The sequence below is a fragment of the Zingiber officinale genome, chromosome 4A (assembly GCF_018446385.1).
Source record: "Zingiber officinale cultivar Zhangliang chromosome 4A, Zo_v1.1, whole genome shotgun sequence".
In the NCBI taxonomy this organism is placed as follows: Eukaryota; Viridiplantae; Streptophyta; class Magnoliopsida; order Zingiberales; family Zingiberaceae; genus Zingiber; species Zingiber officinale.
The window spans coordinates 132,724,659-132,749,329 of NC_055992.1; the positions used below are offsets into that span (position 1 = coordinate 132,724,659).

General features: G+C 38.9%; 1 protein-coding gene across 1 annotated transcript; it reads right to left on the reverse strand.

Annotated features, from left to right (window-relative positions):
• Nucleotides 1-1,917: 1,917 nt before the first annotated feature.
• On the reverse strand, nt 1,918-5,405 carry LOC121971305 (transcription factor bHLH48-like). The gene is made up of 6 exons (XM_042522499.1): nt 4,576-5,405; nt 4,349-4,507; nt 4,195-4,260; nt 3,294-3,362; nt 3,105-3,179; nt 1,918-2,948 (listed from the first exon to the last, which is right to left on the reverse strand). Exons 1-6 carry the CDS (start codon nt 5,113-5,115, stop codon nt 2,703-2,705), a joined length of 1,155 nt encoding a protein of 384 aa, XP_042378433.1. The 5' UTR covers nt 5,116-5,405; the 3' UTR covers nt 1,918-2,702.
• Nucleotides 5,406-24,671: the final 19,266 nt, after the last annotated feature.

Here is a 24,671-nt window from a genome sequence, read left to right on the forward strand (position 1 = left end):
TAGAAATAGTTGAGTTGTACCTTATGGTTTATGTCTTTTTAGATTGTATTTTCATTCCGCATTATTAGTTTGGTTATTTTCCACTGTTGGAGTTTCATTCATTTGTTATTGCTAGAATAGTTTATTTTTTTTAGTTGTTGTGTCTTATAAACTGCGTAGTTGTTTGATAAATGTTCCAGCCGCCTGTGGCTGTATATATTATGTTATGTATTAATGATTATGGTCACCAGTACAGGGGAGACTCTGCCGAAATTTTTCGGTAGAGACTCTTCGTAGTTTCGATCACACCGGTTAAGTAGAGTTAGTAGTCAAGTAACGGTCATCCTTAGAGTGTAATAGTATAGTTAAGAAGGGTAGTCTTTACAGGCACCAATACAAGTAAGTATAATAACCAAAAAGAAATGCCTTTATATACATAAGAATATGATACAACGAGTCCATATAACAATCATCATATGATTGACTCTAAGGCTCTAACTAACACCCCTTTAGATAAACTTATCCCTAAGGATAAGAGTATTAAGATCGAGGTGAAGGCTAGGCCTTCTTTCCTTAAGGCGATATTGCCTCGCCCAGGTGCTTACGGTTTATTGGCAATCGTCTCCCAAGATACAATGACTTGCATTTCGAAATAAGAGCACTCCAAATTTCAAGTCCTATCGAACTTTCGAAGCTTTGAAACTCTTAAGAGAGGAGAGAGAGAATAGAACCCAAAAGGAGAATTCACAACTTAAGAATTGAGTAAGAATTGAGTGATTTGAGTTGAAGGAATGAAGCTTGTTTTATAGGGATAAGAATTACTCTTAAGAGGTGAAAGATTTCTTCCAAAAAATGAAAGGATATAGGATGTGTCTTTTCTTTTAAACTTTTTCATTAAACCTTTTCATTATAATTAATTTAATTGATTAATATAATTAACTATTTACTTAATTTATTATAAATATTAATTAATCAATTAATTAATATCACAATGATTAATCTTTTAATCAATCAATAAATTAATCAATGAAATTAATTATAATTTCATACCCCTTAATAGTTCCACATACTCGATTTAGCGTTTATCCATGAATCCAATTCGTATGCGAATCAAATTTCCATCCGATCATACCGGAGCAACCTTTTATTAAACATTAATTTCTCATTCACTCGAGAAATTGATTTACGACAGTCTACCCATGAAATAGTAGTCTTATCTCTAATTGTCACCAAATTAATTTTCCAACATGGTCTGCAATCTCTAGTCTCTTTCTAATCTTTTCGTAATTTGCATATCGAATCGCAGTAAGAATACGGATAAAATTGGTTGTGACCTCCTCTGTATTCACCTTCCCACTTAAGTTATAATTTTGGATCGAGCTAGGCAGTCGAAAGTGGGTCACCTCCTTCTCGGCACCATACAGTCTGCCCACCGTCAGTAGCCTCCGGCCACTTAACTTGATTTAAAACTATAGCATAAGTGATAAGATGAAGGCAAGAGAGATCACAGCTAATTTTGATAACATCAATTCAAAGTATAAATTACGAAAGAGACGAAAAAAAAAAAACTAACGAAACCTATCAACTAGCGCCCACCAGACAGATCAAAATTTAGATGGGCAAAAATCCAATGGGTCTATTAAATTACACAAATTATTATTTTTAAAAAACTCATTATATTATTTATCTTAAAAATAACTTTATTTTCAATAATCTTTTTAATAATTACTACTACTAATTAATATCATACTATTGTATAATGTATAGTAACTACTTATTCATTTTGATCCAATTATAAAAAATATTGTAATATAATAGTAATCTAGTATAATAATTTTGATTAAAATTAAATAATTAACCTTTTTCATATTATAACAATTACTTTACACCAATATGATAGTGCCATTTTGACTGTTTTTTGAAAATTCTAAATAGAATGAATATTCTAAGAGTATTTCTAAAGGGGTATAAGTTAGGTTCTAAATATATCTAATAAATGAATAAAAAATTACTTCGAATTAATCGAACGAAACCCAATATACTTGAATTATAAAACAAAAACAAAAACCCTATCAACTAGCAAGTTTTTCACACGACACCACAGGATGCCCTTTAGTAATACCCTTTTTCGATCTAAAGAACGAACCAATCCATTAATCTTTTGCTGTACCACTTGTGGATTATTAGGTAGAGTAGAGATTTATGAAATCGTGCATTTTTTTCTTCCGAGGAAAAACGACAGAGAGTTGTAGAGGAAATCTGCAAGGCCAGGGGACCATTGCAGGAAGTTGGCAAAAAACGATTGTGTCGTCCAAGCACTCCATCAATCGTCTCAAGGTCAAAATGGAAAAAGATTAGACCAGAGGAGGTTCCTCATTACCCGAAGCAAACATTTATAGCTTTGGGCCCTCTGCGATGCCAAACCGCAGCGAGAATTCGCGATCCCTGGATACTACTGGCATTTGGCCGTTCATCCTTTGTATCAAATAATAGATGACATACTATTTTTGATGAATTTTAAAAGAAGGATGCCCTTTTAAAAGTTATAATACTTATATATTTTTTTAAAAGGATACCCTTCATATTTATTTTGACAAATGTTAAAATAAGGGCATTTTTTAATCATATGGATTAAAAGGAAACTTTTGGTTTTGAAGATAAATGTCTAATTGCACGAGTTAATTATCCTCATGAATGACGGATGCAATAGTAATTGAGGAAAATTACCTGAACCGGATCAGGCGTCGTAGCCGAAGAGGGAAGAGGTCGCGGATCCAGGAAAGAGAAGTGCGTGGCGATTCGCCCGTCGCATCCCTCTCCCACGCCATGAATGATTGCTGGGGGCGGAGAAGGTCGAGGTGCCAGACCTGCTGCTGCCGCGGCAGCAGTAGTCGCCGCACGCCGTCGTCTGCCGCGGCGGGATACAGCGACCACTGCCCAGAATCGAAGTCCAGAGCTTCTCTTCCGTACTGCGAACACCGCAGTATATGTGTCAAAGCACAATGTGAAACCTTTTGTCAGTAAAAAACGAGGGCCCATACGTACGGGAGCGTGCATTTAATACTCACTGTGCGCTCCGAGAGAGAAAGGCATAATTTTGGTATGTTCTAGAGATAGATCGTTACCTGAGTAGATAAAAAGGCATCGAGGCAGCTAAGGTCGATGCGTGGGTTGATCGCTGCTAGTCTCATCGACAAGAACTGAGAATAAACAGAAAGAAAGAGTTCAATTGATCATGAAATATAGCGTTAATTTGTTTACACGTAGGTGAGGGAAGAGACAACTAGCTGTAGAGACAGCGAAGAAGGGTATACCTCGACTTGCCTTTGCAGGGACTGGACGTGGTTGATGATTTCATCGAGCACTAAAGCCGTACTTGTTATCTGCATCATGAGCATGCAACTCGTAGAATTAATTCAACAAATAGAAAAGACATCCAAAAGTAAATATTAAGCTTAAGGTTGTCCGTTTATGTTCAGCCAAAGGATTGGGTGCGAACGGGAAGAAGGTCAATGATCACTAGTTTTAACAGAAATCAAAGCTCTGCTTCAGCAAATAATAAGAAATTTTAACACTGTGGCTTAGACTTAAATATGCACGATGGGCACTGAATTCTATCAAATAAACTCGAATTCATTAGGCGGGCCTATGAGGGAAGGAGAATGCCCAAATCCCACCAACTATGTCCCAGTCAAAGGACAGACAGTGTAGCTTACAGAAACAAGCCGACAAGATGCTCTATGGGCCAAACAAATCAATGCACACACCATCCCATCCCACTCTCTCATCTACTAAAACTTATTCCCGACTAAAAGGTTGAGAATCGATCATTTTTGCTTAACAATGAAGTAACTTGCAAAATTGATAGCGTAAGAAAGGTAGAAACTTTGAGCCTATCTATGTTATCAAAGTGTGATTAGAATGGCAATTAGGGAACTCGTGCCATCAAATCAAGAGAATGATTGAGAAGCCCCACGGGGGTATCCGAAATGGTTAGGACGTAGAAGTTTGTCCAATAAGAATGTGAGTTCGAATCGCGGCGGCAGCAAGGGCGTAAATCCCTTATCCCGTGTCCCTCAACCCACTGCGCCCTTAATCCTTTCGGCTACCATGATTAACCCCCCTCGTGATCGCCTTGGGCAAGGTCCACGAGGGCACTGGGGGCGAGCGTTATCGCCTTTTTGTCCAAAGAGAATGATTGAGAAAATCACGAACCTTGCTGCAACCGGGGACCAGCTCTTGCAGAAGCTTCATCCTCGCATTTATTTTCTCCCTTCGAGCCTATAAAATGTAAAGAATAGGATTAGTGATAATCCCATAGTTAAATGAAGTAATTTAGTCATTAATTAATCGACGAATAGTGGAGCACCCGCTCCGCTAAGCTGTGGATATTGGTTGCTTGTCCCCGGCGAGCGCGGACGTGAACGTAGGGGAGCTTGTCGCCGGCGGTGTCTTTCTCTGTGGCTGTGGCCTTGGTTGGGTCGTGGTCTTCCTCAGCGGTTTTGATTTTTTTTGCCGTTCCCTTGGCCTGCGTTCGGAAAGAGGGAAATGTCTCAATATTGGGCACGGCCTAAGGAAGCGGGTTGGGTTGTGTACCTTGTTTTTTTCACACGTTTCCTTCCTCTTCGCTGGTGATCGCAGCGGCTTTGGGGAGGGGAGGACGGGGACGGGGACGGAATTGAGCGACTCGGAGTCCAGCTGTTCCACCTTCAGCCGTGGCGAGATGCCGCCGCCGGAGCTCGACGCGAGGGACTCCTCGGATGCGAAGACAGAGAACCTCGCGGCGCGATCGACGAGAGCAGCATCTGAAGGGAACGCCGAGGAGCATTCGAGCGGAAGGCGGAACTCACCCATCGCGCGATCGGTGCCGAGGCGGAACCGCCGCATTTCGGCTGCGCCAGCAGGGGAAGAGGCGGCCGCGGCGTGGCCCTGCTGGTGGAGGAGCCCCGTAGCCTGGTTGCCGGAGAGGCCTAGCAGCGCGGTGAACGAGCCTCCAGGAGATGCCTCGAAATTAGGGTGAACGATCAGGCTCTGGATCTCCTCCTCGAAGCGGAAGGATTCGGCGATCTCTGCCGCGCAGGTGTTGGAACTTCCCGATCCGACGCCGGAGATACGTGTGGACTCAATCGATTCCATCAAAACTTAAGCCACTCGCCTCGATCGTAGTAGCACAATGGCCTGTTCCCGCTGAAGAACGCCATCGGAAAACCCCCAAATCGAGCCGATCTCGGCCGATTATACACACCCTCCTCTCGATCACCCTGGAACGGCTCCTGGAAGCGATCAAATGGATTCCAGTGGAAGCTAGTCAGAAGAGGCTCCAAGTCTGGAAGCGATGAAGCGGGCGTGAGCAGAGTTATATAGAGAGAACCTCCATGGCCGTCGTCAAAGAGCTCGTTTTCTCTAAATCATTTCGTTCCTCGAGGCGCTTATAACGGAATCGAAACGGACCCGCTTGGACAGCAACGAGCGGTGACCGCACATACACACGATACAGGAACGGTAGGTTACGAGAGTCGCGTCACCGTCGGTGCTCGAAATGAAATCTTTCTCCTGACGTTTCAAAAAATACACTTGGTCTCGCAGCACAGTTGATCGAGTCGATTTTCAACCTATCTGACATACTACATGTAAAAGGTTTGTGTATCGGACGTATCTCCGTTCTAAATTGCATGGACAGTCAAAAAAAAAAAAAAAAAAAAAAGCCCCGGGTGAGATTCATCATCTTTTCTGTAAAAATACACGTTGTCTCTGCTAGAATATTCCTCTAAATATATCTCCTCCTGAGGATTTTAAATCTGGCCGACAGTCTACTACCAACAGTGAGCAGATGAATCCCAACCGATTCCATTGTTAAAATGTTGTCGAAGATTTTGAGAAAATATTGAATATATAAATTAAATTTAAATTTATTTGTTGAGAAATTTGAATTGATAATTTTAAGTTGTCGGTTGAGTGTTGAGTCTTGTTTGACGAGTCCTCTGTCAAAAATTTCGAGTGCCTAGTGATCGAGTCCAACTGCCAAGTGACCGAGTCGGGGAAGCAAGTCGACCGAGTAGGGAAACACGTAGCCGAGTCGATCAAATGCCCAACTGAGTAGTCGGGATTCCAAATAGAGTGTCAGTGTAGAGTGTACAAGAATTGAGGAGTCGAGGTCTGCGTTTAACGCAGATTCCTTAAAACAGATTCATCCCACTTCCACGGTGCTTTGAGGTTTTTGTGGGTCGTCCGCTTTCTAGGATACAATGGCTAATCTCCACCAAGCACAGGTGATCGCGACGAACTGAAAAATACCCGAATGCTATCACCAGTATTTTGCCAAACAAGAGATCACCGACAGCGAGGAAGGGGGGGGGGGGGGAGGTAGACCCGACCCCGGGCCGGGTCTGGCCCGGACCCGGCCCGGGCCCGTAACCGGGTCAACGGGCCGGTTGCCCGTTGACCCAGTTCATTGATTGTAAAACCGACGAACCGCCGGTTAACCGGCGGGTTGAACCGGCGGTTCAGTCGCAATTTTTTTTTTTTTTAAACGGCTTGAACCGTCGGTTAACCGGCGGTTCATAGCGTTGGAACCGCCGGTTAACCAACGGTTCATAGCGTTGGAACCGCCGGTTAACCGGCGGTTCATAGCCGTTGGAACCGCCGGTTAACCGGCGGTTCGTAGCCGTTGGGAGGATTTTTTGGGTATTTTTTTTCAACGATTAGGATCATTTGACCGTTTTTTGATCAATAGTTATGATTTAGTGTCCGTTACTATCAAAACTCTATAAATAGAGAGCTCATTTCATCATTTTTCACACATCTTCTCTACTCTTAATCTCATTTTCGTATTCTCTAATCTCTACACGCTTTCGTTTTCAATTTTCAATTACAATGGAAGGAGGCCGCGGAGGTGCATCATTTCGAGCACGAAAGGGAAAGCAAATAATGAATCCGCAGGAGGAGGACCCCAATATTCAATCCACCGATGATGAGATTGAGCATCTTCCGAATCCGACACCCGAAACACAAGGAAGTACCGATACAATTACTTCTAAGGTTCGGGAACTCCCTCCTCTAAAGTCTTCTATTTTTACTAAATATTTTGAGAATGTCACTCTTCCGTTGGGAGATATGCGTGCAAAATGTAAGCACTGCAATGCTTCCTACAAATTCCAAGTCGGCGGCGGCTATGGGTCGTTGAAACGACATGTAGAAACGAAGCACCCGACGGAATATGGACTCGACCGTTCTCAAACACAATTATCAAGATTTTCTTCAACTAGCGGTAGTACCGATTCCAGTTTTATTTTTATATTCGGATAATAAATTAAGAGAATCATTAGCTAAATTTATTTCCGTAGAACATCTTTCTTTTAGTTTTGGATCTAAATGCACATTTGAAGATTTTTGTAAAGAATCTCTTAATCCATGTGTTAAACGTGTTCCTAGGACTACACTTACTCGTACAATTAAAAAATTAGTAAAACAAGGAAAAAAAATTAATTGATGAATTTAGTAAATTAGATAATAAAGTTTCTTTATGTTCCGATATTTGGAGTGATCATTGGCAAACACATTCGTATATGGGTATGACTTGCCATTGGATCGATAACTCTTGGAACCTCCAAAAAAGATTATTAGCTTATAGAGTTTTTGATGAATCACATAATGCTCATAATATCGCACAATTATTATGTTTAATTTTAGCAGAATATGGTTTAACTCATAAAATATTTTCAATATCATTAGATAATGCTAGTTCTAATACCGCTTGTATAGATGATCTAAAATTTGTTTGTCAACCTATTATTGGAGGTTTATTTTTCCATATTCGTTGTGTATGTCATGTTTTAAATTTATGTGTTCAACATGGTTTAAAAATTTTAGAAAGTTATATTAAACCAATTAGAATTACAATTTCTTATTTATGGTCTCATCCATCTATAATGAAACAATGGGATAAGTTTTGTAAAATTAATGGAATGAGACCTAAAAAATTTCTACGTGATGTACCAACATGTTGGAATTCAACATACCAATTATTACAAGATTCATTTCAATATAAAGAATTATTATGTTTATTTTTTGCACAAAACATTAATACTAATATATATTTATTTTCACTACAATGGAATATTTGTAGTAGTATTTATGAAATTTTAAAAGTATTTAATGATGCGACCAAACAACTTTCCGGTGTTTATTATCCCACTGCTCAATTAGTTTTAGAAAATTTATCTAATATAGTATTAGTTTTAAATGAACATATTAATAATGAATCTTTATCTCCTTGCATCTTACCTATGAAAACTAAATGGGAAAAATATTTTTATTTAATTCCTGAAATTTATTTAATTGCATTTGCTTTAGATCCTAGATTTAAATTAGAAGTTTTACAAGAAATATTAACTTTATATTATGACGCTTTAATTCCAATTAAAGATTCTTTTTACCCTGATCCAGTTAATATTATCTATAATGTTAGAATTTATTTATATGATATTTATAATCAATATTATGCAAAATATGGAACACAAATTAATATTTCTGAAATTTAACAAACTACTAGTAGTAATTTAAAACTTACAAAAGCACAACTCTTATTAAAAGAACGGACAAAACGCCCACGAGGATCCTCAAGTTCCACACAGGAACTTGAGAATTATTTTACGACTTCTTTTGATTTTAATGAAGCAGATAGCGAAAACTTCGATATCTTAAAGTGGTGGTCACAGAAGGCTCAAAGCTTTCCCGTTCTCTCCGTGATCGCAAAAGAAATTTTAGCTTGTCCAGTGTCAACTGTTGCTGTGGAGCAGACGTTCAGTGCCGGCGGCAATATATTAGATGAACGACGATCAACTTTGTCTCCCGACTCATTGGAAGCCCAATCATTACTGGACGATTGGACTAGAGCGGAGAAAAGAATCCAAGGAATGCAACTTTCAGATGACGAAGTTGAAGATTTTGATACTGAAGGAACAAATACGACAGGAACAGGAAATGGAAGTGAATGAAAATGTAAAAGGATAAAAATGTAAAAGAACTACGTGGGCTTTGATTCCCCTAAAGGGATACGTAGGCAACTTAAATAAGTGCAAGCCCTTTTTTCAATAAATTTTAATTCTAATTTTTAATGTTTAATTTTTAATTTTTAATTTTTAATTTTTTTTAACATATTAATCTTGAACCATGGCGAACCGTGACATATCGTGAACCGTAACCGTCTTGGGCGGTTAAGGTTAAGGGTCGACCTGCCTGGAATCGTCGAACGGTCGATTCCGAACCGTGGTCAGGCCTAGGGGAGGTGGATGGAGTATTTTTCCTTTTCTCCTTATACATTCTCCTCTCATGCTCAAGGTCTTTTATAGGATGTCTTGCATGAGTTACTTTTCATTTGCTAAAGAAACGTCACATGCATTATATTAATGTACGTTTTTTATTTAAGCGTTAAGTAAAAAGAATAATTTAGATGGCAAAACTTCTACTCAAGCATTTGTTCGTAATATACATGCTTGAGAAACAATATAAACCAACCATTAAGTCTTGAAACTTCCAATGTGGGACTAAAGTCCCATGAACAATGAAATCTAATTCATCCACTCCACCACTTTCCATTCACATTTTTTTTTCCAACATCAATATCGTAAGTTTTTCAAATTAGGTATAATATTTGATGAGTGAGATTTGAACCTCTAGGGAGTCTATCTATCTTTTACTTCTGCACTTAGCCCTGAAGATTTTAATATTTTACTCTATTTATTAGAGAAAAATATAAAATTATCCTCTCAATGGCTCTTTAAAGACGGCTTCCATATCATCACAATGACTTTTGTATAGGAGGTTAAGACATCCAATGAGAATTTTTATATTCATTGAGAATTGATCCTAAATCTATTGAAATAATCACTCATACAAATATCAACTATATCAATATGTAGAATTATAGATCTTAATATATATGTTCATGATCGAATGATATCAAGGATTAAAATGAACATATTTGAATAGATCATGTTAGTCGATGACCGTTAACTAAGTGGATATTGAATAGAAGGTGTGATCAAATTTGAGTAGTGTCTTGATCGAATGGCACTAAATTTATTTTTAATAAAGTTCTTTCAATATATAATTCGAGGATAATTTGTAATAGTCCATGGGGCAACGATGCGACAGTCGACTTTATGAGAAGTTAATCAGGTATTTAAAAGTTAAATTTTAAGGTAGGATTTTTTTTTTCAGTGGAATGACAATATTAAGAATGTTGATATTTGGACAGGCCTCTACACAATTTTTAATTTATCCTTTGGTGAGTAAAAATTTTTATAAAATCAAATTGATCATCTCCAGAATTAGTCAGTTTGAAGAAAAACTAAATATCTAAATTATCAAAATAAATTATAATAGCCCCTTCCGTCATGGTACAGCAACAATGACACTCCAATAATTCCCAAATATTTATGTTTCAGATCTCAACTACGATGCACTGTAAGTAAAACTTCCATTGTACTGTATGATCACTAAATTAAGTTATTTAATCATTAATTTAGTATATTATGGTTATTAATTCTAATCAACCTCATTGATTTAATTAATTTCCCATTTATTTATTTTTTGTTAATTCATGTATTCAATGTTAGAAATGTGAATGGAAAATGAGGTGGAAAGGAAGAATATTTTTTTGTGAACGAGTTTAGTTCCACACTAAAAGTTTCAAGATACTATGGTTGATTTATATTATTGTACATGTATTGATAATGTGAACAAATGTATGGGAAAGACTCTCTCGTATGCATGGGTGCACATGGAGTGCAAATCTAGGGTCTAAATTTGTATTAAACTAAGTTGACTCGTGTGTGAGTATGACCTATGAATGTCGGATCACCCATTAATTAGGAGTGTAACGAACTGAGCCAAGCCAAACAGTATGAGACTTGAGCTCAGCTCAAGTTCTTAAGCTTCAATAAAATCTTGTTTAAAAATTAAACAAGCTTAGTTTGAACTCGTTTAAACATGTTCGTGAGTCTCTAAATAAATATGTTCTTGAGCTCACGAACCAAATACTGCTAAGCTCAGCTCGATAATGTTTTTGAGCTTAAACTTGGCTCAATAACTTAATCGAACGATTTTTTTTTTCGAATCGAGACTCGAATAGCTTGTGAGTGGCTTAACTTGTTTACACTCCTACCATTAATGATTATTTCGTAATGTCTCGACAATAATGTTTGACATTAAACCCATTAATGATAATTTTGCAACGTCTCGACAATAATGATTGACATTAAACTCAACATTGAATGGCATTCATTGCATGCATGGGTGAGCTCTCCTATAAAAGGAGGCATCTACCTTAGTTTCCCAATTCTTTCCTCTCAGTCATGAATTTATTCGGCTGAACTACTCATGATAGTAATTGGGTGCATTCTCAGTTCACCACGAACAACCAGTGCTTTATTGATGTGTGGTTCCACCATTGTATCTGCAAGTATCCTATGTCAGTTTTGATGTGGTCAACCGAGTTAAATTAAGTCCTGCGGTTTTGATGCTTGTGTATGAGTGTATAGGAACTTATGAACACAAGAAGTCGAGCGGAAGACACAACTAAAGAGAAGGATGACATGAGAAGCAAATCAACGGGTTCGGTCCATTCGAGGGACAAAGTGTTGCAGAAGAGTACACCGGTGGACGAGAAGGAAGTGTGTGAAGCATCTGAGGGATAAGGAGCCGAGGAGGAAGCCTGCATGAGGAGAAGACCGGAGTTGGGTTCAGGTGAGCTCAATTTCGGACGATCAGAGCATCACCCAAGCTAGTGGGATCAAAGAAGATCAACTTGAAGGTTGATCTTGAAGACTTGAGGCCCCTCCATACATGGAGGCACCTTAGAAGTCTAGTATTAGAGTTGTCCAGCAAAGGCACGATGACGCCTTAGGATCAAGCGAAGGCGCCTCAACCACTAGGCGTTAAGGCACCTCAAGCAGATGTGCGGAGGCGCCTTCAATCCGCATGAAGGCGCCTTCCAACGTGGCAAAGATGTTGGCGACCGTTGCACTTAGTATAAAATTTTATCCACACTAGAGGCACACTAAAACCCTTTGGAGGCGCTTCCGAGCCATGTCAACCAACGATAACCCCTATCCTAGGAGGCTATAAAAAGCCTCCTGAAGCTAGGAATATAATAGAAATCATTGTACTAATCTTTCTAGTAATTCCTGAGATTTCAAAGTCTGTAAGAGGCTACTCCACCTTCAACGAAGTAGAACTTTTCACTACTAGAATAATGATCTTTAAGGACACGCATAAATACCCTTATAGTATATTTTTAGCGACACTTAAGTTTTAGTAACATCACCGAAAAACACCCTATAAAGTGATGTCGTCTTAGATCCTCCTCACATTCTTGACATTTTATGATGTTATTGTACAATATCAATGCTAACTTAAAAAGTGTCACGATATAAAAATATAATGACATTCTCAAATGTCAAGAAAAATTATATTTTTAAGACATTTATAAATGTCACTGAAACTCATTTATTTTGACATTTATAAATCTAATTCCATATTTACCCATCATGAAAATTTATTCACCATTTAAAATAGAAAAAAATTAGAAAATAAAATTTAAAGTGCTAATAGATATTTTTATTCATCCAATAATCATTTGAGTCAAATTTACAATTACAATACTAATGATAAGTCTTTTACATTCAAAACAACCTACGCACTACACTCAAAATATTAAATTTTATAACTAACAAAGTCCTATAAAATAAAAACTTCACTAGATGGACCATCTTCAACCATTATATTGATTCACAAAAATCCAAGTACCTGTCACCTACAAATACAATACATATATTTGTATAAATGAAATAAAACAATAAAAATACAAAATTAATTAAATTAATTAAAAATATTCTATATCATACCAAACAAGAAAAATGCAAAGTGTCATTCCATGTACACCTAATAGTAGTCTTCGCTTATTGTTAACTGCCAAAACAAACAATGAAAAGTTTTTGTTGTTATACTTCCATAATGGTATATACGCACCAATAAAACAAAGATCATTACTAATAAAATAAATCAACAAACTTTACCTGTCAATCAATATCAATAATCAGTTGTTGCACTAGACACATTTACATGTTGTGGATCTTGTGGATGGTGAGGCAGATGCTTCCAATGTTTGAAAACTGTTAGCAAAGTCATAATCTTGGGCTATGTTCAGGTCCATAAAAGTAAGCTTGTAAACATTTTATAGATGACTACCAACAGAAATTTTAAAAGTTTATTCAAATTGAAGCTTTTGTGCAACATGAATTCTCAAACTTAGATGTGCATGTAGTAAATAATCAAGACATATTACATTCAGCTGATAACATTTTTTAGGCTTATGAAGCAAAATACAAATTTACTCAAGAGAATAATCACATCTATCAAGAACTATCCTTCAACGGTATAGAAGAAAATAAAGGAAATGAAAGAGAAGATCGGACGGGAATAGAAAAGACTTCAAGAAACAAGAGGAGTCAATTTCAAGCTTGTATAGCAGTTCCTATAGCTTGTACATGTACTTACAAGCTAGGCTCATGCTCAAGTGTAGTCTTATCTCTATGAGGAGAAAAAATATCATTGAATTCCATGATGGAGAGGTAAACCTGAAAATTAACATAAACATTGCAAATATATTAAAATAAAAAAAATAGAACATGCTTGCCAACATATTTTTGTAATCATGAATGTGAACCAAATTTTAATAGTTGGAGGGGAACTACAGTCCTCTCATTATCACTTAAACCAACTAGGAAAAATACAAACTACACAGACTTAATAGAGCTTAGTTTATTCACATTTCTTTAAACTATCAATCTTAACATCAATTCTACTTGAAGTTTAATGGCTAGGCACATACACAAAGAAATTGGTAAACCTTTGAACCATATATATACTACTTTGTATCTCGATTGGGATAGTAAAGGTCACATTCACTTGGATGTCGAAGTCTAGACAAATAAAAAATCATTTAGCGAATGACCTGAAAAACAATTATTTCCTTTTCATCAAGAGTACTAACCTATTGATATTTGGAATGTAACTTGCAACATCCAAGCAAAGTAATTCATTCTATAGTATATTTGAATCAAAAGAGTGTCGTGAAATATTATGCAAATATGTAATAGGTAAGTATGGATTTAGTAGAAAGTTAAGATAGATCAAAGCAACTTTATGGACATAAAACAACATTCATTAAAATTCTTAATTGTCATTTTACCCAAACTTGAACTGAGTTTAGATTGAAGCTAGACAACAATGTATAGAAATATTTTCTTTTTGTTCTTGCAAACGCAAATCTAGTATGGGCAAGATTCGTACTCCATGGATCTTCGACAAGAATCATATTTTCTATGTCTCCCATCCACAAAATTAGAAAAATGGGGAAGGTAAAGAAATGAATGTTCTTGACCTTTTCGGTTCCGACCATGGCAATGACTCATCTGTTAGGGCAGCAGGTGGAGTGGTGGAGCTTGAACTGGACAGTTTGGACGAAGAGCACGATGGAAGGGGGTGACTCGAGTTGAAGCCCCATGAACTATGATGCCAGAGATGATGCTGCCGCCGCCATTGCCGTCGTCTATTGAACCTTCTCCCTTCCTCGACTTATTTTGACCCCTCGACGTTAGATCCCCAAACGATTCCACTCCGAAAATGCTTGGCTAAGAAATAAGGATTATCAGGATCACGTCGCAGGTCCATTCTTCTTCCAACACATATATTCCAAAATTTTGTGGTCAAAGAATCTAGCAACAACCCACGCGAATGTTGTACGAACCCGAACAAGGACGAGACATTTTCCTGCAAGAGGATGCCTCCTTTTACATTACATCAATGGAGAACGCTGCGAGGGTACGACCCTCTCAAGTGCCGCCTGGCGAGGCTGCGGCCTCCCGCACGCGAAGAGGCTGCTTGTCGTCGGGCGAGGCTAATCGTGTTGTTGTAGCGAGGGAAGAAATAAGAAATAGGATTACCTTTTAAGCTTCTCCTTGAAGCGGAACCTAGCTACGCTGCAAAGAGAAAAGGAAAGAAGGGGTGGGAGACGGAAAAGACCTAGCGGCAATAGAGGAAAGGAAAGAAGAAGAGGTGGGAGAGCGAATGAACTAATTGGGTGAGAGAGAAAAGTTTAGGTTAATATGTTTTTAATATAATGGCATTTATCAAAAAATGTCATCATAGGAGGTCTAATAAGATAATTTTTTTAAAAACATAATTAATAGTTAAAATGTCATTATAAAATATTTATCATGACACTTTTTCATATGTGTCATAAAGAAAATGTCATGGTAGACATGTTTTCTTGTAGTGTTTAATGTGCTTTCACTTGCTTTGGATTAACAACTATCTAAGTTATAACCAAGTAATTCTTATACTCTCTTACTTATTTTATACATTTTCTTTTATTTGTTTAAATTAATATTATGTTCTTGCTAAATTTGAAAAGCAAAAGATTTCTAACTTTCTTTTCAGGCTATTAATCTCCCTCTAACTGGTTTAACGCGGATATACAGTATCTTGGGAAATAGATGACCCAAAGACCCTCGAAGAACAACTAGAGGTGAGGCGAATCTATTTTGAGAAAACTACGTTAAGCGCAAACCTCTGCATCTTCCTCGGCAAATTCTTTTCCCGACTCGGTGACTCCGACTCCCGAATCCCAAATTGACGACTCTACTATCGGACTTGGTGATACGAACAAGCAATCTTCCTGACAACCTAGCAGCTCGGCCTAACTTTCAAGGCTGACAATATGATATTATCTGCTCAAGTCATCTCAACTATTAAGTCTTAATTTTAGTTTGTAAACCCAATTTCTTTTTTCTTCCAATATCTGCGGCAACAAATTGTCCAACATTCAACTTTTACAATTCGACTAATTATGGAGATGACTAGTTCGGTCCTATGAAAATTTTCCATCCGCCACTAGGGATAACTTAGGAAGCACATATGGGTCATGGTGGATGATCCAACATTATAAGTTTGTCAAACTCTTCGGGTGTAATGTGGATCCTCATAGACAGTCCAATCCTATATTCTACCTATCAAGTAAGTCATGAAAATATGATAGCTCCTGACATGACGCTCAAGTTTATTAGTAGTTCAATTATCATAGATGTGTCCTACATGATAATTTAATCTTGATTAATGGAGAAATGCACTATGTCACTAACCATCTTACCAAGCCCAAAGGGCAAGAGATGATGGTCATTAATTCTAGAAATGACAATGTGAAAATTTATAAAAATAATGACCACGATCTTTAAACAATTAGCTCGGGGGACTATACAAGATCATGGGCTCATTTTACTTATGAACAATAATTAGAGATGATGGTCATTAATTCTAGAAATGACAATGTGAAAATTTATAAAAATAATGACCACAATCTTTAAATAATTAGTTCGGGGGACTATATAGGATCATGGACTAATTTTACTTATGACCAATAATTATGATGGTAGTAGTGATGGATAATGTCTAGAAAAGACCTATAGAGAGGTTACCAATATTGTAACGAGAGGTAAAAGGTCTTAAAAAAAAAAAAAAAAAAAAAAAAAACATTCATATCAATTTCTCTAAATATATAATTTACTTTAAATTTTAGATTTTATTTGATTTTTTTTTTTACATTAGCTACCTTATCAATTTTCTAAATCTATATTTCATAAATAGTATGCGTCTAAATTTAATAAATGAATTTTATTCTCTAAAAGAATATTATTTAATTTGGGAGAGAAAAAATAAAGTAAATGAATTGGGTAATAAAAGATAGATATTATATAGGAAAGAGAAAAAATAATTAAAAAATTGAGAGAAAAAAATAATTAAAAAAATAAATATAATAAGAACTTTTAAATACTTGATGATACAGTATATAATGAGAAATGATTACTTAACTTTAAGGCCATCCGCAACGCCGCGTTAAAGCGGCGTTATAACACCACTGTAGCTTTAACGCGGTGTTACAGAACACCGCGTTAAGATTAAATGCTTGAACGCGTTCAATGACCAGAACGCATTCAAGGTGCATGGGGGTGGGCCAGGGCTGGCCCACCCCCATTCTATATATATATTTTTTAAAAATTTATAAATTTTAAAATTAGAAAAAGGCAACAGATATTTAATTAAAAAAGTCAACGGCTAATAAAAAAAAAGCAACGACTATTTAATTTATAAATTTTAATAAAACGATTATTTTTTAACGGTTAGTTTGAAATTTCGACTATAAATATACATCCATATGTACACATTTTTTCATTCCCACTCACTACTCTTTCAATTTTACTCTCTAAATTCTCTTCCCATTTATTTTTTCAAGTTCCTACCATCTTATTTTCTATCCGAAATGGATGAAAATAATAGGGCATTTTTTACAAATTTCTTGAATTCTACAAACAACTCGCAAGAATATTCATCTTCCCAAAATCCACAAATTCCACCAAATTATCAATACCCATATCCATTTCCCAATATGTCGTTTTCTCCACAAAATCTTCAAAATGTCCAAGGTTTTGGAAATTCTATGAATCATCTCAATTATGCCCTTCGAGGTCCATATCAATCGCTTCCAGCCGAATATTGGCAAAACATGAGCCATCCATATTTCACGCCGTCGGTTGTTCATGGATATGGTACCCCACACACAACTGGTATGTCTTTCACTCCTTCGATGTCGAATGAACTTGCAACTCCGACTTTTGTTCCGGAGACTCAACTTTCCGACCGTGAATCCCCAATTGAGGTGGTCAATTTAGAAAAGGCGGTTTCAAATACTGAGGGTATAAGATAAGACAGCGTTCAAGTTGGACAAAGGTTGAAGACGAGGTCTTAGCGAGAAGTTTTGTCACTATCAGTGATGATCCAATAATCGGCAATGATCAAAAGGCGGATGCTTTTTGGGGACGGGTTGCAAGCTACTACAATGAGAATCTTCCCCTATGTTTAAACACAAGAAATGCAAATGTTATACGGTCACATTGACACAATACAATCCAAAAGAAGGTATATCGATTCAACGCAAATTACAATAGTATTTATAGTTCATATCGAAGTGGTCACAGTGATGAAGATATATTGAGGTTTGCATACGAAAAATATCTATCCGAAAACAATGATGTTGCATTCAATCTCGAACATGTGTGGAGAATTGTCAAAGACCGTTCAATGTTTACTCCACAGTCCGCTGATCACTTTGTGGCCACAAAGAAGACGAGGGTCTTAGAGTCAGGAGCAAACAACACCTCCTCCAACCAAGATGTGAGTATAGACCTGGAAACCAGACAAATCGCTCCACCAACTAAGAACGGCCATGCACCACCACCCATAGAATCGTGAAAGAGCTCTCAGTTGCCCCCACGGGCGGGATCAACCGGTTATGACATGGTATTCTTGCAACATGGGTCGAGAGGTCGAAGGTCTGCGGCAGCAATTGCGATAACATCAATATCTGTCCGTGCTAAACACCTAAGACCGCCATGTCATAGTTGGGCCCGTATTCACCGTGCTTTACTCCCTCTCATACTTGTGGGGCCGGGTTGAGGGGGCCGCTAGGTTGGCGGTTCCAACCTTTTGCAGCGTGAAAGAGCTCTCAGTATTCACCGTGATTTACTCCCTCTCATACTTGTGGGGCCGGGTTGAGGGGGCCGCTAGGTTGGCGGTTCCAACCTTTTGCAGCGTGAAAGAGCTCTCAGTAGCCCCCAGGGGCTGGATCAGATGGTAAAGTGTTGGTCTGTTTGCCGAGCGTGCGACGGTTCGAGAGTCACCAGCTGCAGCGAGGGATAATATCTCCGTCAGTTGGTTTAAAGCCTCGAACGCCAACACTTTGTCATCCCAGCATTCACCCTGATTTACCTTCCTCCTACATTACCGGGGGGCCGGCGTAGGGGGCCGCCAGGGCGGCGGATCCGCCCTTTTGCCGAGTGAAAGAGCTCTCAGTACACCACGCTTTACCCGGGCCAGCATTCACCGCTGATTTACCTCCTCCTAGGATCCCTGTGGGGCCAGGCCTAGGGGGAGGGACCCGCCTTTTTGCACAGTGAAAGAGCTCTCAGTGGCCCCCAGGGGCTGGATCAGTTGGTAAGTTGGTGGTATGTTTGCAGCATGGAGCGACGGTTCGAGTGTCGCCAGTTGCAATGTGGGATAATATCCCCGTCTGCTGGCTTAAAGCCTCGAACAACCATCAACTTGCCAACCCAGCATTCACCCTGATTTACCTTCCTCCTACAATACCATGGGGCAGGCGTAGGGGGTCGCTGGGCGGCGGAACCCGCCTTTTGCAGCGTCTCTCAGTGACGACCACTCGTGGTGGACGGGTCTTCCTCTTGGTGGTGGACGTCTACTCGTGGAAGATGATTTTTTCTCCGGTGTTCCTTTGGAGGACTTAGAAGGTGCCGTAGGATATCCCACTGGCTATATTGGAGTTTTTCTTCTCCGGTATAGGGGGTATCTTCTCATTGGAAATCACGTTGATCTATTCGGTAAACCTGTACCTCTTCTTCCCTTGTTTTTCTGTGTTTTCCTCGGTTTTTCTTCTCCTTGGTCTTCTCGGGTTTTCCCTTCCTCCTCCCTTCTATTCTGGTGCTCAAAAGAAGGTTCTTGGCTGGTCAATCTCCCGTGCACTGTGGAAACTTTTCCGGTGAACAGCATCTCCGGCCATCTATTTCAGAAAAGGAAAGTCTTGCTGACATTAATTCCACGAGATCTTTACATTAATTGGGTGGTGCAGATTTGGAAGGTTATTGTGGCAATTCGGAATTGGCGCTTCACTTATGGAACTTCTTTAATGGTGCTCGGTTATGCTTGAATTGGTGCATTCACTCTTGGAATTTCTTTAATGGTGCTCGGTTATGTTTAATTGGTTTATTATATGTTGTGGTGACAATACACGTTGACATTTCAAAGTCTGGTGGCTTGTTCACATTTGGAAAGTTTTGTGGTGATATTAAACGGTGATTCTTGAACATATTGAGGCTTGTTCAATTTGGAAGGATAGGTGGCAGTCTTAAACGGTGGTTTTTGAGAATTGTTGACACTTGGCGAGGCTTGTTGAATTTTGAAGCACAGGTGGCACTCTTAAACGGTGATCTTTGAGATTTGTTGACACTTGGCAATGGGTAAAAGGAAAAAAGGATTTAAATATTCTCCTTTGACTGAACAGCATGCAAAGGTGTCATTTGAAGAATCAAGATTTGCCAACATGGATATTTCAACGGCTGATTTGACAGCTGATTTTACTATGCAGTATGATATGGAAAGAGATGATGATGTGGCACTGATGGTTGGCATTTCTTCTCAGTTGGATGGCGTGGCTGATGGTAAGGCTGATGATGTGGTGGGTCATCAAGTTGAGGTGGATCATGCAGCTGATGTGGCTGACTTACCACATGAGACGTCGGAGTTTCCTCCCCTCGGACATGCTCAAGGAGTGCCAAGACAGTCATTGCCGGAGGTGGTGGTGGAATCTCCATTGGAACAACCACCGCCAATGGAAAATAATTTGACGGAAGTATACAACAAGACTGATGGAGATAAGGAAGACACGCAATTATGTAAGAAGTCTTGGGCTGACCTCTTCAAGGATAATCGAAAGACGAAACTCGCCATGTCCCTGGACCAATATGAAGCTAAAGGGGAAAGACTTACTTTTGATTACGATGACATCGATGATATTGAAGATACAATGGGGTTCTGTCTCGTCGGTTGTTTCATGGGCCAACACCCTGGGATAAATGGCGTGAGAATTATTAGCACTCGTTGGAGGATTTCGCACAAATATTTTTTGCACAGGAATGGATGGGTGGTTTATCGGTTTGATACTAAAGAAGAGCATGAAAAAGTTCTGAATGGTGGTCCATATTTTGTCTTTGGTATTCCTATTTTTCTAAAGATTATGCCGAAGTGTTTTCTATTTAATGAAGATTGTCGCTTCGTCCCTGCTTGGATTCAAATCCATGGACTACCGCCAGATTGTTGGACGCAGAAGGTGTTAAGTATGGTTGGATCGGAGGTTGGTAAACCACTGTACACTGATAACTTGACACGTACAAGAGATTGTTTGGAGTATGCTAGACTTCTGGTGGAAATTCCGGCCATTGGAGAGAGGGTGTATGAGGTTCCAATCACTTTGCCTACTGAAGTTCAAGTTGATCTCCGCATCGTCTATGAAAGTCTACCAGATTTCTGTGAAGTATGTAAAAGATTGGGACACCGTCTGGACACCTGTCGTAGAAGTGATGCATCAGTTGGGCAGCAAACAAATCGTTCACGAGATAATATACAAAAAGGTATCGACGAGCAGTGGCAATGGAGGGCAAGATCACAATCTACAAAAGGTCGGGGGAGGACAAAAATAAAGCAACAATGGAGGCCAGCACAGCAAAAACAAAATATGGAAACACCAGTTGAATGTAATAATTTGGAGACCATTGGGGTAAATCATAATTCAGAGCCTATTGATCATCTTGGCTCACACTGATGGAAGGAACGAAACTGTCTTTGAAGTTGAAGGTGAAGGTGAAGCACATGACGTTATTGCTCCTGAGGAAGTCCAACACGTTGACCAAATTGGGAATTTAGCCATTGATGTTGCTGCCAATAACGTTGATCAAATTGGGAGTGTGGATGTTAATGTTGCTGCTCAAGTGGAGTTTGAAATTGTTGACCAACGTGATAATATAGTTGCTGTACAAAATGTTGACAAAGAGGTGAGAAAAGATGCAAATCAACTTGGTGTGATTGCAAAACGGACAGTAGCGAATGTGTGTCAACAGAATGTTATTCCTTCAGCACAATCCAGCTTGGGTAGTTCTTCCTCTTAGTCTTTATCTGTGGAACAAAATAATACAACATCAAGTGAAACAATTAATACGACATCTATGGCATCAACTTCATCATTACCGTCAACCACGTCTTCGAGCGCAGGTGGGACTGCTAGAGTTACAGTACCAGCACCAAGTTGTGGGAGACAGCTACGGGCGCGAGCAGCCCGCAAAGGGGGTCAATGAAGGTTGCTGCATGGAATATTAGGGGCTTTCACAAACCCCTAAAGTATGGGGGAGTGCATCACCTCCTCCAACAGAGAGATATACAAATTATGGCTTTAATGGAGACAAAGCTTAATAAAGATTCTTTAAGTCCCATATTACAACGAAGGTTTGCAGGTATGGGTTATGCGCATAATTTTGATTTGTCTGACCATGGCAGGATACTTCTTCTTTGGGATATGCACAAGGTAGATGTGGATATTATCTTTACCACCGAACAATATATACATTGTCGCGTGTGTTGTCGTATCTCTAACAGGGGATTCTTGGTGATATTTGTTTATGGTCTTCACTCTATTGTCACAAGGCGGCCATTGTGGGAAGCTCTTTCTGATCTTAGAGATACTATTTCTGAAGCATGGATGATCATGGGGATTTCAATTCATTCCTATCAATTAATGAAAAGCAAGGTGGTTCTCCGGTTATAAACCATGAAATGAGAGACATGCAGATTTTTGCTCAACCTTGTGGTTTGATGGATCTTCGGTCTGTTGGATGTCGCTTTACATGGTCAAATGGTAATGTCTCTTGTAAGTTGGATAGAGCTCTTGTAAACTCTTTTTGGCTAATGGCAGATTTCGATGCGTATGCAGAGTTCACGGCCCCTGGATGTCTTTCTGACTATTCTTGCACTATTGTTCATACGCTAGCCAAGGACCGTGCTCCAAATAGATCATTCAAATTCCTCAACATGTGGACGTTGCACAAGGATTTCTTGAAAGTTGTGGGGGATTCATGGGCAGCTCCGGTGATAGGCAATGCCCAATTCATCCTAAAGACAAAGTTGTTTCGGTTGAAGAAATGCTTGAGGGAGTTAAACAAAAATCATTTTGGTCACATCACGGAGAAAGCTAGAAGAGCAAAAGATGAGCTTGTGGAGATGCAAAAGGGTATTCTTGATGGTGGTCCAATTCCCTAAGAGTACAGCCATGTGAGAAAGAAAACTACTTTACTTATCGAGGCGGAAAGGCAATTTTATTAACAAAGGGCAAAGAACGTTTACTTGAGGAGTTCGGACAAGTGCACAAAATTTTTTCATGATGTGGTAAAGAGAAACAACAAGAGAAATGCTATCATTATACTCAAGAAAAGGGATGGGGAACAAACTACAAGCTTGGGTGAAGTTGCAGAGGAGTTTATTGATTATTTCCATGGGTTACTTGGCCAAAAGGAGGTATGTACTGAATGAGACAGCAACTCACTTATGGGGCGGAAACTCACAAGGGGTCAATCTGAGAATTTGTGCAAGTTGGTTGAGGAAGAAGAGATTAAAGTTGCCCTATATGATATTGGATGTGGAAAGGCCCCGGGACCGGATGGATATAGCTCTAAATTCTTCACTACTTCATGGGATATAGTTGGTAGGGATTTTGTGGCAGCGGTGCAGGAATTCTTTCAGCATAGCAAGCTCCTCAAATAGTGGAACCACTCTTTGATATCATTAGTGCCAAAAGGAGACCATGCAACTGGGGTTTCATACTATAGGCCGATATCTTGTTGTAATGTCTTCTATAAGGTCATATCGAAGGTGCTTGCTACACGGTTATCTAAGGTATTGGATTTCTTATTGGACCCAGCTCAAGTTGCATTTATTCAGGGACGTTCTATAGGGTATAATATATACCTTACTCAAGAATTGCTTCGGAAGTATGCTCGCAAAAGGATCTCTCTTAGATGCATGGTCAAAGTTGATTTGAAAAAGGCTTTTGATATGGTTGATTGAGATTTTCTCATAGCCGGACTCGTTGGTTTTGGATTTCCCCAACGATTTTGTGATTGGATTAAATTATGCATTTCCACGGTATCCTATTCTATATCATTGAATGGCGGAGTATATGGGTTTTTTGGTGGGAAACGAGGACTAAGGCAAGGAGATCCACTCTCCCCCGTTCTTTTTAGCTTGTGCATAGAGGTTCTCTCAAGGAAGCTAAAGGAAACCTCCATGAAGTCTTCATTTCATTTTCATCCTATGTGTAAGGAGGTTGGTATTACTCACCTTGTCTATGCCGATGACTTAATGCTATTTTGTAGAGCGGATGAGACATCTACCCAACACCTAGTGGATTGCTTGAATCAATTTGGAGGGATCTCGGGCCTAAGAGCAAATCCACAAAAGACACAAGTTTACATGGCGAGTGTGGACACAAGCTTGAAGAACCGATTATTGCAACTTTTGGGTTTTCAAGAAGGAAAATTTCCTTTTAGATATTTGGGCATCCGTTTGGCGGCGGAGAAGTTAAGGATTGCGAATTATGGGCCACTTCTTGAAGTTATTACAAGGAAGATCAACTCATGGCCTAAGCACACTCTATCTTATGTCGGGCGCTTGGAATTAGTGGGGACGGTTCTTCAAGGTATATAATGTTTTTGGCTTTCTATGCTCCCTATTCCTAGTGGTGTGATTGACAAAATATATGCTCTATGCCGAACGTTTGTGTGGTCCTCAAAGCATCCACCCATTTCATGGTCGAAGATTTGTTTGTCTAAACATGATGGGGGTTATGGACTTAGGGACCTCCTAGCATGGAATGAAGCTTTGTTGTCCAAATTATTATGGAATATTCAAGCAAATGAGGATTCACTATGGGTTAAGTGGGTGCGTCATCATTATATCAA

Bases quoted from the DNA above. Each gene is read 5' to 3' on its own strand.
- LOC121971305 (XM_042522499.1), bottom strand. From the start codon at position 5,115: ATGGAATCGATTGAGTCCACACGTATCTCCGGCGTCGGATCGGGAAGT. The intron at 4,261-4,348 runs GTGCTCCACTAT...TACATTTTATAG, and splicing joins TCCACAGCTTAGCGGAGCGG to GCTCGAAGGGAGAAAATAAA. The intron at 2,949-3,104 runs GTAACGATCTAT...CGGTGTTCGCAG, and splicing joins ATGCCTTTTTATCTACTCAG to TACGGAAGAGAAGCTCTGGA.